General features: G+C 51.2%; 7 protein-coding genes across 7 annotated transcripts; 6 read left to right on the top strand and 1 right to left on the bottom strand.

Moving 5' to 3' along the window:
• Positions 1-49: 49 nt before the first annotated feature.
• M438DRAFT_345524 (DEAD/DEAH box helicase) lies at positions 50-2334 on the top strand. Its single transcript, XM_029905471.1, has 5 exons — positions 50-382; positions 922-1332; positions 1382-1742; positions 1796-2053; positions 2112-2334. The coding sequence occupies exons 1-5, from the start codon at positions 139-141 to the stop codon at positions 2158-2160; spliced, it is 1323 nt and encodes a 440-aa protein (XP_029760576.1). The 5' UTR covers positions 50-138; the 3' UTR covers positions 2161-2334.
• Positions 2335-2659: 325 nt separating this feature from the next.
• M438DRAFT_212693 (uncharacterized protein) lies at positions 2660-3038 on the top strand. The gene has a single exon (XM_029899422.1). It carries the CDS (start codon positions 2703-2705, stop codon positions 2988-2990), a length of 288 nt encoding a protein of 95 aa, XP_029760575.1. The 5' UTR covers positions 2660-2702; the 3' UTR covers positions 2991-3038.
• M438DRAFT_212694 (uncharacterized protein) lies at positions 3039-3745 on the bottom strand. Its single transcript, XM_029899423.1, has one exon. It carries the CDS (start codon positions 3539-3541, stop codon positions 3086-3088), a length of 456 nt encoding a protein of 151 aa, XP_029760574.1. The 5' UTR covers positions 3542-3745; the 3' UTR covers positions 3039-3085.
• A 3369-nt stretch (positions 3746-7114) lies between these two features.
• Positions 7115-9647, top strand: M438DRAFT_335171 (uncharacterized protein; the record flags this gene model as incomplete). The annotated part of the gene is made up of 4 exons (XM_029903780.1): positions 7115-7287; positions 7337-7377; positions 7436-7868; positions 7919-9647. The coding sequence occupies 4 exons, from the start codon at positions 7115-7117 to the stop codon at positions 9645-9647; spliced, it is 2376 nt and encodes a 791-aa protein (XP_029760573.1).
• Positions 9648-10902: 1255 nt separating this feature from the next.
• On the top strand, positions 10903-12940 carry M438DRAFT_365296 (major facilitator superfamily transporter). Its single transcript, XM_029907780.1, has 5 exons — positions 10903-11260; positions 11316-11645; positions 11704-11748; positions 11804-12411; positions 12468-12940. Exons 1-5 carry the CDS (start codon positions 10958-10960, stop codon positions 12814-12816), a joined length of 1635 nt encoding a protein of 544 aa, XP_029760572.1. The 5' UTR covers positions 10903-10957; the 3' UTR covers positions 12817-12940.
• A 513-nt stretch (positions 12941-13453) lies between these two features.
• Positions 13454-14170, top strand: M438DRAFT_345519 (uncharacterized protein). Its single transcript, XM_029905470.1, has 2 exons — positions 13454-13584; positions 13690-14170. The coding sequence occupies exons 1-2, from the start codon at positions 13481-13483 to the stop codon at positions 13820-13822; spliced, it is 237 nt and encodes a 78-aa protein (XP_029760571.1). The 5' UTR covers positions 13454-13480; the 3' UTR covers positions 13823-14170.
• Positions 14171-14438: 268 nt separating this feature from the next.
• On the top strand, positions 14439-15466 carry M438DRAFT_397094 (purine and uridine phosphorylase; the record flags this gene model as incomplete). The annotated part of the gene is made up of 3 exons (XM_029909291.1): positions 14439-14915; positions 14981-15005; positions 15072-15466. The coding sequence occupies 3 exons, from the start codon at positions 14439-14441 to the stop codon at positions 15464-15466; spliced, it is 897 nt and encodes a 298-aa protein (XP_029760570.1).
• Positions 15467-15717: the final 251 nt, after the last annotated feature.

Genomic DNA, 15717 nt, shown 5'->3' with positions numbered 1-15717 from the left:
CCGTCTGCTTTCTTAGCTGAATCGCCAGACCCTTATATAACAACCTCCTTTTCACCTCGCGACTCATTCGATTCGCGTCGCTTTTTACGCGCCTAACCCACCTTCGACTCCCTCACACACCCACCCAGCTTCATCAACATGTCTGCCGAGGAGGATCTCATCGACTACTCCGACGAGGAGCTTCAGACCACTGAGCCCACCGCCGCCACTACTGACGCCGCCGCCGCCAACGGTGACGCAAAGAAAGCCGATGGCGCCGCCCCTGCTGGTGCCGCGAAGGGCAGTTACGTTGGTATTCACTCGACTGGTTTCCGCGACTTTCTGTTGAAGCCCGAGCTTCTTCGCGCCATCACCGACTGCGGTTTCGAGCATCCTTCGGAGGGTTAGTCATTCTGAACATCATCATCCTATCTAGCGCGCGTCTCCATTGCTCCGATCGTCCGTCCATCTCCAAGCGAAGCTCCATTCAGGTAGAAAGAGGAGGCAATCTGCGTTGAAGAGTCTTTGTCAGCCACCTGGAGATATCCTGCGTCGCCAGCCCGCTTTGCGCTACATTACGACTGTGGTGCAGACCTGGGCTTGGTTCGACAGCTGCCGGAATCCAGAGGGAGAAAGTCATGCCGTTGAAACACGCGCAATCCGACAAAGGGCGCGTCGTTATGCAGTCTGACCTTGTGTCATTCCGAGTCTTGGGCCTGGCGCCAATTGAACTCTTGATTTGCACACCGGACGCGCCGCCTCCTGGCTTTGCTCGTGCACCTCTGTCATTAGACAAGTGCTTTCCATGGCCTTCTTTTGCTTTTGTTATCGCAAGTTCACTCGCAACTTCTGGACAGGAGATGGACGGACGCTTGCTTGATTCGCGCGAACACACACACTCACTACTTGGCAAACCGATTCTGACATAGCTGCGATATCCAGTCCAACAGGAGTGCATTCCTCAAGCCATTCTCGGTAACGATGTCATCTGCCAGGCCAAGTCCGGTTTGGGAAAGACCGCCGTCTTCGTCCTTGCAACTCTCCAACAGATGGAGCCCATCGAGGGTGAGACCTCGGTCCTCGTCATGTGCCACACCCGTGAGCTCGCCTACCAGATCAAGAACGAATACGCCAGATTCACAAAGTACATGCCCGACGTCAAGACTGCCGTATTCTACGGTGGTACTCCCATGCAAAAAGACATTGAGCTCCTCGCCAACAAAGAGACTCACCCTCACATCATCGTCGCCACTCCCGGTCGTCTGAACGCCCTCGTCAGAGACAAGAAGCTCCGTCTCGGAAACATTCAGCGCTTCGTCCTCGATGAGTGTGACAAGATGCTCGACCAGATTGGTAAGTCTGCTGCTCGCTCGATTGTCGCACCCCTCTAACCCGTCCACAGACATGCGCCGCGACGTGCAAGAAATCTTCCGCGCTACCCCCACACAGAAGCAGGTTATGATGTTCTCGGCCACCCTCTCCCAAGAGACCCGTCCTATCTGCAAGAAGTTCATGCGTAACCCTCTGGAGATCTACGTCGACGACGAGACCAAGCTCACCCTCCACGGTCTCCAGCAATACTACATCAAGCTCAGCGAGGCCGAGAAGAACCGCAAGCTCAACGACTTGCTCGATGAGCTCGAGTTCAACCAGGTCATCATCTTCGTTAAGAGCACCCTTCGCGCGACCGAGCTCGACAAGCTTCTCCGCGAGTGCAACTTCCCCAGTATCGCTGTCCACTCTGGTGTCTCCCAAGAGGAGCGGTATGTACCCTGATTTCTCTCACAAAGCCAACATCTTCTGACGTCCCCAACAGTATCAAGCGTTACAAGGAGTTCAAGGAGTTCAACAAGCGTATCTGTGTCGCCACTGACGTCTTCGGTCGTGGTATCGATATCGAGCGTATCAACCTTGCCATCAACTACGATCTTCCCGGTGATGCCGACTCGTACCTCCACCGTGTCGGTCGTGCTGGTCGTTTCGGTACCAAGGGTCTCAGTATCTCCTTTGTCAGCAGCGAGCAAGACCAGGAGGTTCTTAAGACCATCGAGAAGAGATTCGAGGTTGCCCTGCCGTAAGTTCCGCTCTTTTAATCCTCCAGTCTTGAACACCTTACTAACGTACCTCCACAGTGAGTTCCCCGAGGGTGGCATCGACTCCAAGAGCTACATGGCCAACTAAACAATTCCTTCCACGTTTGACGACATCAAGGAGAGGTTTCCACGGACAAAAATTTGAACTTTTGGCAAGCGATTGCAATGGGCACACGCGTGACGGTGTACTCTTATTAGCTTCTCTTTTTTCTTCTCTACTATTTAACGATTATCAAAAACAAAAACACGATTGCGTTGACCAGATTATTCCTTACCTTCTCGACTCCACGCCGCTTAATCTTTCTGTTCCAATCATATAGTCATCATAGTGAATGTCTCTCGCAGTGCTTCGTCCCCGATGGTCGTCAGCGCGAGAGCTTGCGACGACCGCTGACGAGTCAAGCCTTCGATGTACTTCCTAGCTATTCAACAAAGCTTGATGCCCACTTCACAAAGCACATGCTAGTTGATACATGCCGAGGCGTCCTCATAGCACGGGTTCCTGCTTTTCCCCTTTTGCTATAGGTCTGGGAATTGGTATCAAATGATGAGATTGAGATTATTCTTCTACATCTTCTGTATCTTTGACCTGCTGATGCCTTTGAGCAGTTACTGGCCTGTATAGAGTGGATGTTGGAGACTTGTAACGTCAGTGGCATATACATCTATCTTAGAGACCTCGAGCTGTGTTTGCAGATAACGATGATGTCTTTTTCGGAAAATGGGACAGCAGCGCAGTGGGGGTTATTTCACTGCTGCATGGTCTCTATATACGGGTATGTTTCAAGCGTTTTTGTAATTTCTGTAAAAGTGGGAGGTGTGTTGTTTGGAAGTTTCTTGCATGACCAAAGTCCAGCGAGGACTTTGCAGAGCCAAAATGCAACAAGAAAGTGGATTTCTTCGGAATTTCGAAGATGAGATATCGAGATTGATTGGGTATGGGTGTGAGTCTTCCTGCTTCTTGTATTTGGCCGCAAGCATCACAGTCTTACCAGCTTTTCACACCGATAGGCTCAGCGTTTTAATGGAAGGAGGGAAGTCGTATAAGATGACAGAAGTGTAAAGTTATCAGATTTGACATCTCGCATACGGCTGCGGAACGAGTGCTTATAGCTGGTACACTGGCCGGCTATTTCGAGCCACAAACCCAAGATCCTGAGAGTGGTTTGTGTATCTTCAGAGCCATCCTGGTGCATTGCTAGAGAGTTGAGTAAGATGTTAATTTCCGATATCTGGAAGGAGGTCGAGATCTTTGGCGTCGAATGACAACAGTTTGTAGTCTTGTCATAGGAAAGGAGGCATATCCAAGCAAGCCGACCTGGTTGTATGTTTGGATCGAGTACGAAAAGGAGACAAGCTGGCGACAACTCCAAAGCAAGGTCAAGCTGCGATACATGTAGTCCCCATATATAGTATCGAACCCGACACGGAACAAGTTGTGATGGCGGTGCGTACGGACGATCCGCCATTTGCTTGATTGAATACGCAAGTAACGCGTGCTGAAGAAGACATGTTTTTGTTTTACATGCTTCGATGTTGCTGCGGTATTGAATCTGCCATGACCGTGATATGAAGAAAGATGCACGCCTTCCGGTCTCTTCATCTTTTGGTCGCGTGTTGACCACTCTCGTTCAAGACTTGCATAAGAAGTTTGTTGACATGATCCTGGTGCTCCATATCACGGTTGGTATGCGTCTGTTTGAAGTTGATTTCGACGTCGGTCATCATGGTTGACTGGAAGGCTGGACACAGTTCGTACGGCTCATGTCTCTAATGTCTGATTTGGGGGCACCACGGGTAGTCAGACCAGTTGTAGTATATGTGAATGTCATGAACCCTCTCCTCGAGTGCAGAACTTTGTCAAAAAGCTGTAAAGATGCAAGGCAGTCTCGAGGTTGACATATTTGTCCACTGGCAAGATCTTGCTGATAAAGTCTCGCTGGAAACAATCCCGACGCAGAAAGCATCTTTTCACAGCCATGACCATGCCAGACTTCAGCAGACGGGATGGTGTTGGAAGTTACATTTCTTGCCGGATATTTCTCGGAGAGCGGTCTCTACCACCAATTCCATCTTCCGTAGGGTCGAGGTATTTGAGCATCCGCAAGGCAGCAACTCTTGCGAGAACGAGAAACAGCGACCGCTGTCCCAAGGTAAAATGTTGCGAACGATCACAGAAAAACGGCTTTTGTCAACTGTCAAGTCACAAAACCTCAAACTCCTCTCGGCAACACTTGTATCCGCGGCACACATGTTTTTTCTCCTCTGCTGTGGTCATGCCCATCCGGCACGGTGCGGCATGCAATTTTTAAAATTTAACAAGCAGGTTCAACGGTCCAACCGTTCCAAGAGGCGCAGAAACGCGGCGGCTGTAACCGGATGCCGGTACCTTTATTTCTTCGCGACCACTTACCAAGCAGAAAAAAAATAATGGTGTTTCTGTTTTCTTCATGCCCTGAGTGGATCAACCGAAAAAGGGACCTTAAATTCAGAAGAGTGGTTGCGGAAAAAAAGCTTGTCGAGCGGTTCCGTCTGGGGCCATACGAGCTGACAGTTCTTACCACGGTGATGTGCAGCGTGGGGTGAAGGAGCGAGCGTGAGTCCGCGTGATGGAGGGCATGAAGCAAAGAACCGGTGAGTGGCTTTCATGCTGGCTTGTGGATATGAATAGGGAAAACGGATGCCATGCGTATTCGCGCCGTATCGACGATAATCGTATATCGTACAGAGTGTGCTCGTTTGTGCGCGACATGGAGGACAGGGCTTCCTAGCAGGAGGGCTTTGTTTGTCGATGGGATGACTTTGAGGAAGATCATCAAGACCCATTCTCAATTGCATTGTCCGAGGACAGTTTCCATACTCGTTCGGTGAGTTGTGCGCTCACATGAGCAGGGCTTGCTTGTCAAGTTGTCAACATGAGTGCAACTAAAAAGGATCGTCGAGCGGAAGGTCAATCGCATTGTCCGCGTGCAGAAGCTGCTGCGTTCGACGTGATGGCTTGCAGCACAAGTTTGTTTCAGGACATTTCTAACTTGATGCCTGGTGCCTGTCTCCAAGACTTGGAGTCTTGTTTCTCCTTGGGCGCAGCTATGTATCATCGGCATTCCACTTCGGTTCGTTGCACTTGGTCTTCTTGTACTTTTCTTGTCGCGCGGCATCGAGGAACAATCTCCGTAGACAGCCAATGATCTTCCTCTAGCTGTCCCGAAACTCGAGCGATCCCCAGAAACTTGGTACTGGGGGACGGGACACAAAAGGAGATGATCTCTAAGCTCGAGACTTTTTGCAACAGTTCGCACCTTTGAACACAAGTGTGATGATGAGTCCAAATAAATCGATCAACACGCGGCTCTGTGCAGCATGTCATGAGAGATAGCATAACGCACGTTCGGATAGCACACTCTCCGTCTCCGAGTCAAGAACTGGTTGGTGTAGGTTCAGCCTTCTCTTTGAACGTCCGTAGTACGTGCATAGTGACGCTACTGTTTCGGGCGGGACGTGTACAGTATCGCGACCAGCCTCATGAAGGAAAGCCGGATGTTTTCTGCATCACAGGTTTCAGAGGGGATGTTTTTCTTCCTCGCTCTCCACGGTGCCTGAATCCACGTTCTTTGTTGAAAAAGCTTTGGTCGAGGATAAGTGGTGAGGTTTCAATAGCAGGGCTAACTTTGTTCAACGCCTATTTGCCGAGAACGATGATCTGCGGATGGGATATTCGACGTTCTTTACAATCGGCTGGGGGGCTTGGTGTTCATAACAAGATAGACCGTGCAAGGATCAGGAAATTGTGTGTGTGTGGCAGCCTCGACGTGGGGTTGAGGAAGGCCAGGAAGGCAGGCAGGTAGCCTTCTCATGATAAGAACATGAAGACTGACGACATCTTCGATGAGGGACGCAGCAAGACCATGGTAATGTCTAACTACTTATATATGCGACAGTCAGGAGTGTCTGGAGACAGCTCAAACAAACATCCTTGCCGTCGATGAGAAACAAAAAACAGGCACTCGCGGGAGAACCGAGACAAGAATGATGCCACAGCGGCGGCGTGGAGTGAAGCCGTGCGGTTGTCGCTCGCGCCTAGACCCAGAGCAGAAAAGAGTGTCGGGAGCCGGAGGGTTTTTTCCTCGCAGCACACGACGGTGGTTGCGAAAGGATTACCAAGTAAGGCGCTGACGCTGGCGATGACGCCGCAGAGCAGGCGCAATCAGAGCAGAAAAAAGGAGAGGTTGACGTCGTGTACAGAGTGCATTTGATGAATTGAGATGGGTTGCGAATCAGCGAAATTGGCAGTGTAATTGGCAGTCTAGAAAGGACGAATTAACTATTGACACCGCGGATGGGTTTGCGGGCGGGTTGACATAGCCCAGTGAAATGCATGGCAATCGTCCAGTGAAGCGAACCAAATCAAGGGCGGGCGCACTCCTTCTCACCAACTTCGGAGTACTACTGCCGTTCATCGTCAACGACACAGCTTCTCCTCATCTTTCGTCCGTTCTCACCCTCGCCTTCCTCTCTTGATTTTCAGAAATTTGTGCCTGGTTCTGAACGTCAACGCTGGCTCAGCATCTCACACTCGTTTGCTGTCCACCCCTTTCCTCCTTTATACCACGCCAAACACGCGCGCGTAGTTCCTCAGACCGTTTGGCCGCGTTTTTGGAAATTGTGACGCTTGGATTCGCTGTTTCGCTACTTCTCCGGCCTCGACACATAGCACGACTCTTTTGTCCTCAGCCACCGCCGTCTCACGTCCATCATCTTCCTGCGCTTTGAGCGTATCGCACCATGGCGCCCACAGTTCCCAGATTGCGCATCCTGTCAGGTCAGTAATACCGTCCGTCTCTTCTAACCATCCTTGCACTTGCACGCTGCGCCATTGGGATCGGGTCCACTTTTCTAGCTCTCGCAAATATCCATCACTGCCCATCCCAGCCGCTCTGTAATTGCACTTGCTACGTCGTGGCATGCTCCAGGCATACGCAGCACGAGCATTGCTCTTCTCTTGATCTCCCTTCCTCTTTCCGTCACGATCCGCCAATCCCACCATGGCTGCCGACCAAGCGCGACAGGAGCAACAGCTCACTAACATACTCGTAGTTGGCGGAAATGCCGTCTCTGCCTTCATGTCATGGAGACTCTCGGCGACCAACGCATGCGACGTCACCCTCGTGTGGAAGAACGGCTTCGAGAACGTGTCGCAGTACGGCCTTTCATTCAAGTGAGCCAATACCATTGCTACGACCCGCAACCACCGCTGACCATCTCAGGTCTGCTACGTTTGGAAACGAAAGATTTAAGCCCAGACAAGGTCAGCACATGCGCCCGGCGTCATGCATCGAATTCCCACTAACACAAGCCGCTCATAGTCGTTCGAACTCCTGAAGAAGCAGCAAAGACATCGAGAGCGCCGTACGACTACGTCCTCCTGTGCGTCAAGGCTCTCCCCGACGTTTACGACATTGCCTCCATCATTGAGTCGGTCGTCGCTCCTCAGCACACATGTATCCTGATCAACACAACACACTCTCTCGGTGTCGAGTCGTATCTCGAGCAAAGATTCCCCACAAACGTCGTTCTGTCTCTGGTCGCTGGCGCCGAGCTCTCACAACTGGGCCCCAGCGAATTCGAGCACAAGGGCACGGCCGAGATCTGGGTTGGACCTGCCAATAAAAATCCATCGATCCCTGCGTCGATACAGTCCGACATGGCTGAGGCATTGGCTATGACATTGAGCTCAGGTCAGGTGGACTGCAAGGTGTCGACTAACATCCGACAGCAACAATACGAGCGCATGATTGGGTAAGTCTCCCTTCGAAGCCTTCTGACCATCCTCTGACCATGTTCTGCAGCCCTATCGCCTTCCATCCCGCTAGTGTCTTGTTCGAGACTTCCAACCACGCCGAGCTACTCGAGAAGACTGGCGCCCGCGCAATGATTAGCGGCATCATCGACGAAATTCTCCTTCTTGCAAAGTCCCAAGGCTGCGACTTCCCCGAAAATTTCCGCGAGCAGACTATGGAAGCCATGATCCAGCCCACAGCAACACCCAGCACTATGTATCAAGACTTCACTGCCCGTCGACCTTTAGAAATCGAGACCTTCCTCGGCGCTCCCATCAAGCTCGCTCAAGACGTCGGTGTTCCCGTTCCTCGCATCGAGACGCTGTATGCTCTGCTCCACAACGCCAACACACTGAACCAATCCCGCCCGCCTCCATCAGCAGCTATCGCCCCGCAGCCTACCCCCGCACAAACACCTCGTATGGGCCCTGGTCCCATGGGTCCTGGCCCTAATCAGCGTGGCCCAATGAACGGCCCCATGCCCGGCCATCCCGGTAGACCTGGAATGATGAGACCTGGAAGCAGAGCTCCTTCGATGACTGGTGGCCCACCTCCCCAAATGCGCAGAGGCCCTTCAATGAACAACGGCTTCGGTCCACAGATGAGAATGAACGGAAATGGACACCGTGGTCCGCCTCAGCAGCAGACCCGTCGCCCTTCTCTCGAAGGCAATGAACTCGAGGAATTCAGCCATCTGATGCTTTACGACAACTTGCCAGAGGGCGCTCTGCCCGAGGGTGCCATTCCCGAGGGTGCCGGCCCTGGAGGCGAGATGGGACTTCGCGAAAGAGAATTGGCCCTTCGTCAGAGAGAGCTGTCTCTGAGAGAGCAAGAGTTCCACATGAGACGTCGCATGCCTCCTCCCCCTGCTTCTCACGCTGGAGGTTACGAAGAGGATGACGAAGACGGTGAAGACTTTTTTGATCCTATGGCTGCAGGAAGAAACGTCCCGGTCATTGACCCTGATAACTTCGACATGATGAGTGTCACTTCAAAACGCACCCGCAAGGCACCAAGCGCCAACCAACTCCGCAACAACCCCGAAATGGGAGGTCCTCAGATGAGAGGAGGCGGTGGAGGTGGCAGAGGCATGTTCGGAAGGCCTAAGGTGCAAAACCGAACCAGCGCCAGACTGATGTCAGAAATTCCCGGTCTGCACGAAAACCTCATGGGCAACCCGTTGCTAGGTTACTCTTCGGACAGATACGGAGGTGTTGACCGTCACAATCTTGGACAGGAATCGAGAACCAACTCACTTACTGCAGAGCGCCTGAACGAACTTTCAAGAGGCGGTCCCCCGGGACAAGGCCCTTACCCTGGCCCGATGCCCCCTCCGATGGGCCGACGTGCAAGCAACTCACCCGGACACCCTCTGGGACCTCCAATGGGACCTCCAAGAGGACCCCCTGGTCAACAACGTCCTTACCCACCAAATGGACAGAACGGATATCCGCCACATATGAACGGCCGGCCATCACCTCCTGGTGTCATGGGCTCGCCGATGCAACAACGCCCACCAACTCAACAAGGCCAAGTGCCGCAGCATGTTGAACAGCAGAACGGGGTGAGCCATCTCTATCCGCCCAAAAGCGGCCCTCAAGAACGCAGTCTGACAGGTTCCGCGAGCGCTAGCGCGGGGAGTGGTGATAGCAACCACTCGGTGCCCCTTGATTCCGACCCATCGGCCCACAGCAGCTCTAGCAGTCTAGGACCCCGCCCACCCCACGGCTTCCGATAGATTGCTGGCATCACGAAGGGGTCTCACTCGCCGAATGTGAGGGACTCTGCATCACAGCTTACACAGCTCATACGTGCAGATACTCCACGCTCATGTCCAGACCTGACGAACTTGATAACCGATCATCTCTTTTCTTCTCCTTTCCGACTCTCTGCATTACTTGATTCGCAACATCACCGCTCCTTATGTCGTCCTGCAAATCAATAACAAGATCGACTCGGACTTCTTATTCCCTAGGTCCAGACGACATGGATCTCATAGACGGCGGCTTTCCTGGACATTGGCGTATTTCTTAACAGCATCTGAACAAATCGCACGTACATATCTTCCACTTCAGCATTGGCATGCTGTACCGGGCCTTTTCGACAAGTTCGCAAACAGACCCTGTTATGCCAGGGCGACCAGATACTTGGCATATGCCTCTCTTCCGGTCTTTTCATGTCGTTCTCATCGCCGCGATGCATTTTCTTTTGTCTGTGTTTTCTTCATCTGCGCTGAACGATTAGCATCCTGGAGAGAGAGGGAGGAACAGTCTCTTTTGGTCACTTTTCTTGTCCACCCGAGATCAAGGTTGGACGGCATCACCGTGTAATATCTTTATTATTTTCGCATGCGGAGGGAAGAGGAAAATAGTATGTCTTTTGTTTCTGTCCTGAAATGGATCTGTATGGGTTTGAATGGACTCTCATTGCCTTTTGTTTTTTCATTGTCTGTTGTCCACAACGCGCAGGACATGCGTGTCACTGTGGCACGAATACTTCTAGAAGGAAGTAACTTCCGACCAAAATATACTCTTACCTATGCGGCTCTTCTCGAATTTCTCTGATACTCCGATTCCCCTGACTCAGGCACATGTGATTCACAGCGACATCGCCAATATTTGCTGCATGATATGGGATTGCCAAGCTGCCTCGTTTCGCGTTTGAGGCATGCGACGATCAAAGCTTTTTATCAGATCATCGGCCGCTTTATCAGATCGGCCCATTTTAACGAGTCTTGGATCCCTCGTCCGAACTCTGCAGTGTTGTGAGTGGACAGCTACTACGACAGCTTCCGGGTTCTCACGTCTTGCTGCTCAGCACGCCCTGCCAAGTAGATATAGCGTGCGCTTTTGGCACAAAAGAGCCGACCAAGTTACCTGATAGTTATCTTATGTCTTGCAGAGGTAGGCCGAAAACGCGTCGACCCATGGTCAAAGTACACTGCTATAAGTATGGGCTCTGCACCCTTGTGGTTTTTTCTGAGGTAGGGATCTGCTTTTGTAATTGATCGAATTCTTCCATTCCTCGTGTGAGAGACTATTTCCGACCATGTCGCCGCCACAACATTTCATGGAACAGCTCGACCAAGAAAAGAGGTATCCTGCTGCTACTCAGAATCAGGAAATCACGGACGAGACAACAAACTCCAAGGATGGCTATGACAAGGAAGCCCGAACGGTTGTCACTACTCTGGATGATTCCTCTGTCAATTCTTCTCGAGATCCGGCAAACACGCTCCCACCTGTGCCACTGCAGATGAAGCTGCTTAGTGTACTATTGGTTTCTTGCATCGGCTTTGGATCTCAGTGGAGCAGTGGTGTGTCCTCAGCCATGAAATCCACCATGAAAAAGGTATACAATCACCCCTCTTCAAGCTTTTTACGCACCACTAACTTTGTATACAAAGGAAATGCACATTAACAATACCCAATTCTCCCTCCTCGAAGCTAGCGAAGACTTCATGTCCTCAGCTCTCATCCTTCTTACGGGCATCTTCACCGACCGTCTCGGCGGTACTGGTTGTATTGTTTACGGCAACATCATCTATACCATCGGCTCCATACTCATCGCTGGCGCCGCCGAAACTCGCAGCTATAAATTCATGATTGTGGGTAGAGTGATTGCGAGTTTTGGAGACATTGCCACGCAAGTCGCGCAGTACAAAGTCTTTTCCAGTTGGTTCCCTCCTAGTCATGGATTTGCTAGTACGCTTGGATTCGAATTGGGCATCAAGAAGGTGCGTTTGAGTGATAGCTCTTTCCGATCGATGCATTTACTGACCCTCGTGAAAACAGATTGGTGGGTTCGTTGGTAAATCGACTGCCAACATCATCGCCAAGGCAAGTTTCTCTCTTGTCTCTTTCGGAAAGGGAAGGAAGTACTGACGAATTACAGAACTGCGGTTTCTCGAGCGTCTTCTGGACAATGGTCGGAATGAACATCTTTACAAACCTGGCAACAATCCTTCTCTTCTTCCTCGTCCGCTTCTGCGAAAAACGCTACACTTCTATCGCTGATCCGGCTACTGGCGAAAAACTCACCGAGAAGAACAAGAAGGTCGACTTTAAAAAGGTGCTTGAGATGCCATGGCCTTTCTGGTGTATGATTGCCTTTACCATTTTCCAAACTACCACTGCGAATGTGTTTTCGCAAAACGCGACAGAGCTTGCTGAGCAAAGATTTAATGCCGATTCTATCACTGCTGGTTGGTATACTGCTGTCTTGCAGTATGCCGGGTTCTTCTTCGTGCCATTGTTGGGTGTCTTTATTGATATCTTTGGTCAGAGAGTTAGTGCTATGGTTGTCTGTGGTGCTGGATGCTTCCTTTCCATGGCTTTGGTCTGTTGGGCTCCTTCTATCAAGGGTACGGCTGCTGCATTTGGCATTTACGCATTCGCCTTTTCTCTGGGCCCGACCGTTATTATCGATGGTATTAGGACGAGTATGTGGCATCAAGGTGCTTTTGGCACAGCTTATGGCATCAAAGTCACTATCAACAATGCGTAAGTCCTCGCCTCAAAAAAACAAAAGACTGGACCAAGCTAACAAGAATCCACAGCATGTCCTGTATCATCCGCATCCTCACCGGCGTAATTCAAGACGCAGACAACAACTCATACCACCGCGTCGTCCGCGTCTATGCCTTCTTCGGCTGCGCCTCTCTCGTCGTCTCCCTGGCCATCCTCACCCTGTCATTCCTCTCCCCTGATCTTGGCCGTCTGCAATGGTCTCGTAAGAAGAGAGTTGCAATGGGGGCTTTCATCCAAGAACGACTCCAGAGATTCGAGACGGTGACGAAGCAGAGGAACAAGAGGATCTCGGTGGCGTGCTTTGGGTTCACTATGTTGGTCATGCTTGGAGGGTGGACCGCTTACTTCTGGGGTGTGGCTACTGGAAACAACAAGTAAATGGCTTGGATTATGGATATTACACATATACGGGTTCCGGTGGAGGTCGAGGTTTGATGTCTATCTGAAAAAAGGTTTGTATGATTATGATGATTTTTTTTATCTTCCGTACTGCTTCCTGGAGTTCACGTGTGTTTAGCTCAATCTTTGTCGCTCTCGGCCATCTCCCAAGATCGTAGATGGAAGTCGTCGAGAGTAAACGTGTAGAGGAGCAAGGTCATAGTCACATGCGGAACATTACCGTGAGAGAATACTCAAGCTGCCAGTGAGTTTGTTCGGCGCAAGAAGCCGTATCCTGCTGCTACCACGGTTTAGTCTTCCCTCACTGAATCCACATCATCACATGTCACTCTCGAATTTCATCAAGAAACATATCGATGTATCTCTGCCGGAAGGGGCATTTGGAACATCCGCAACCCACACTGCTCTCACCGCTATATCAAGATCAAGCATTCTCTTGGTGGTCGCTCTCTGAAGGCTTTCAATGACGACGCAGGCTGAGAAAAGCCGCAGCGGACGTTGGGAAAGGCAGGGCGAGGTCAAGAAAAGGGACCTTGGCGCGGCGTCGATCGTGCCCCAAGGTGCGTCCAGGCAATCGTTCTCATCCAATAACTCCTCAGTACACATAAACACGTCCGATGCCACCAACGTATCTTTTGGACCAATGGTCACGCCCAGCAGTCCGATTGGAAGGTACGCTCGGTCGCGACCGCACGGCAGGCCAAACGAGTGCCCGGTCGACACATACGTCGACGCACGCGCTATTTGGTATTCACACCTGTATAATATCCAGCGTCAGTCTGCTGTCTTCTGGGCATGACAAAGTCTCGACGCGCGTCTTGGAACGCTGCAAACTAACAAACTACGTGCAAGCTTCAGGTCAGAGTCTCCAGCTTCCAGTTTGGTTGTAGGGGCGTCCCTGTCAGCCCTCGTCTTACATGCAGTTGAAAGCCCCGAATCTGGATATCACAAAACGCATCGATTTGGCCCCCACATCTACATCTAGATGACTATTTATTCTGTTGACTCCGGGCAAGATACGCGGAAACATGTACTGGACCTTCCGGAAGACATGGACGAATCAGGTTCGAGTGGCTTTGAGGTGAAGCTCGTAGGTACCTCAACTATCGAGTAGGCCCGTCGTCTTTAGGCTTCCTGCCTTGAATATGGCTTGAAAAGCCATTTTTGGTATGCATAGATATATCAGACGCAGCTCTGTGGCGTATAGTTGCTACGGCACCCACCCAGATACCCGTCTACGCCTTGTGGTAGAACCAGGTCACGCTGCTCGGTCGATGCACTCAACATCATATCGGGCTTCGACAGGTGCAAAGTTGGACACCTTCCTCCGGCTAACCTGCTCTTACTATTCCTTAGGTACATGTATGTACTCTATATTGTTGTTGCTCCTCGTTTCATGACCAGTCATGCCCGATGTTTGCTCGTGATAGCACAGCCTGATGCTCAGCTTTCTGTCCTAGCACATCTTGTCATCGTCCTCAAGGCATACACAATCTTCTTCTGTGGCAGACTCATATGAGCTGACTGTTTGAGAAGTTCTCCTCCATTACAGCTATCGAGACAACGACAGTGTTACAACTTAGACACGATAACATTTCGTCATGGTCCTGATCTTGGAAGATATCCAGATTGGATGGATATGTGCCCTGACAATTGAGGCTTCCGTGGCCCGGCTCATGCTCGACCACGTCTACAACGAAACTATACCGCTTCCCAGACACGACGACAACATCTACACATACGGTCGAATCAACTTGAAGACAGGAGACGGGTTCCACAATATCGCTATCGCTCAACTGCCTCTAGCTGAGACGGGCAAAGCGTCCGCGGCGACTGTGGCTAAGGATATGCGACGCACGTTCCCCAACATCAAGTTCGGTCTCATGGTCGGGATAGCAGGAGGTATATGGAGTCGTGGTATCGACGTACGGCTTGGGGACGTCGTCGTCGGCGTGTCAGATGACAACGGTTCCGGCGTGATACAATATGACCATGGCAAATACCTCCAAGACTCGGCATTCGTTCAGAGGGGTGTGATGAACAAAGCCCCAAAGTTGCTTCGCACTGCTGTCGGCATAGTCCAACGCAACGCAACCACATGTGCAAAATCAGAGACTATGTCACTAGTTTGAATTCGCCAAAGATCAGAAGATTTGCTCATCGACCAGGTCAGTGCAACAATAGTTTCATAGCAGCATGTCCTCGGAAGGGTCACCGCCTAACTCTGATTATAGCGCACGATTTTCTTTTCGAACCCAGGTATACCCACAAGGTCAAGGGTAGATCTTGCAGGTATTGTGCGAGTGATCGGCTACGCAATCGACCCAAGCGGTCTTTTACCTACCCTGCCATTCACTATGGGCCCATAGCTTCAGGAGATGCGGTCATCAAAGATGCCCTGTTCGCGCAAACGATTCAAGAGAAACACGGTGTTTTGTGCTTCGAGATGGAGGCTGCTGGTCTTGACGCATTTCCGTGCCTAGTCATCAGAGGTATATCTGACTATGCAGATACGCACAAGAATGATGATTGGCATCCTTATGCCGCCGCGGCTGCCGCCGCGTATGCTAAAGAGGTGTTGGCAGTCGTCCCTTCAACGGCTGTTGCGCAGCTGCCCTCGATTGGTTAGTCCTCGTGTCTACATTGCTCCCATTCGTCATTCGGTAATATGCCAAACAACGGTGGACTGGAATAAGGCTCACGTTCCGTCATAGCTGCCTATAGTTATTGCCACCTTCCCATCTCCACCCTCTTACTACCCACCGCCCTTGTCTTGTCGCTAACCTTTTCAGCAATCCGAAGCAAGAACCTCCACACCGGCCCCGCCTACATGGCCAGCCTACGCGAACAAGAACAAATTCGCCAAATGAGAGCATCCCA

The sequence above is a fragment of the Aureobasidium pullulans genome (genome assembly GCF_000721785.1).
Source record: "Aureobasidium pullulans EXF-150 unplaced genomic scaffold scaffold_9, whole genome shotgun sequence".
NCBI lineage: Eukaryota > Fungi > Ascomycota > Dothideomycetes > Dothideales > Saccotheciaceae > Aureobasidium > Aureobasidium pullulans.
Note: the sequence above shows the minus strand (reverse complement) of the source record. Positions and strands in the feature narration are given on the sequence as shown.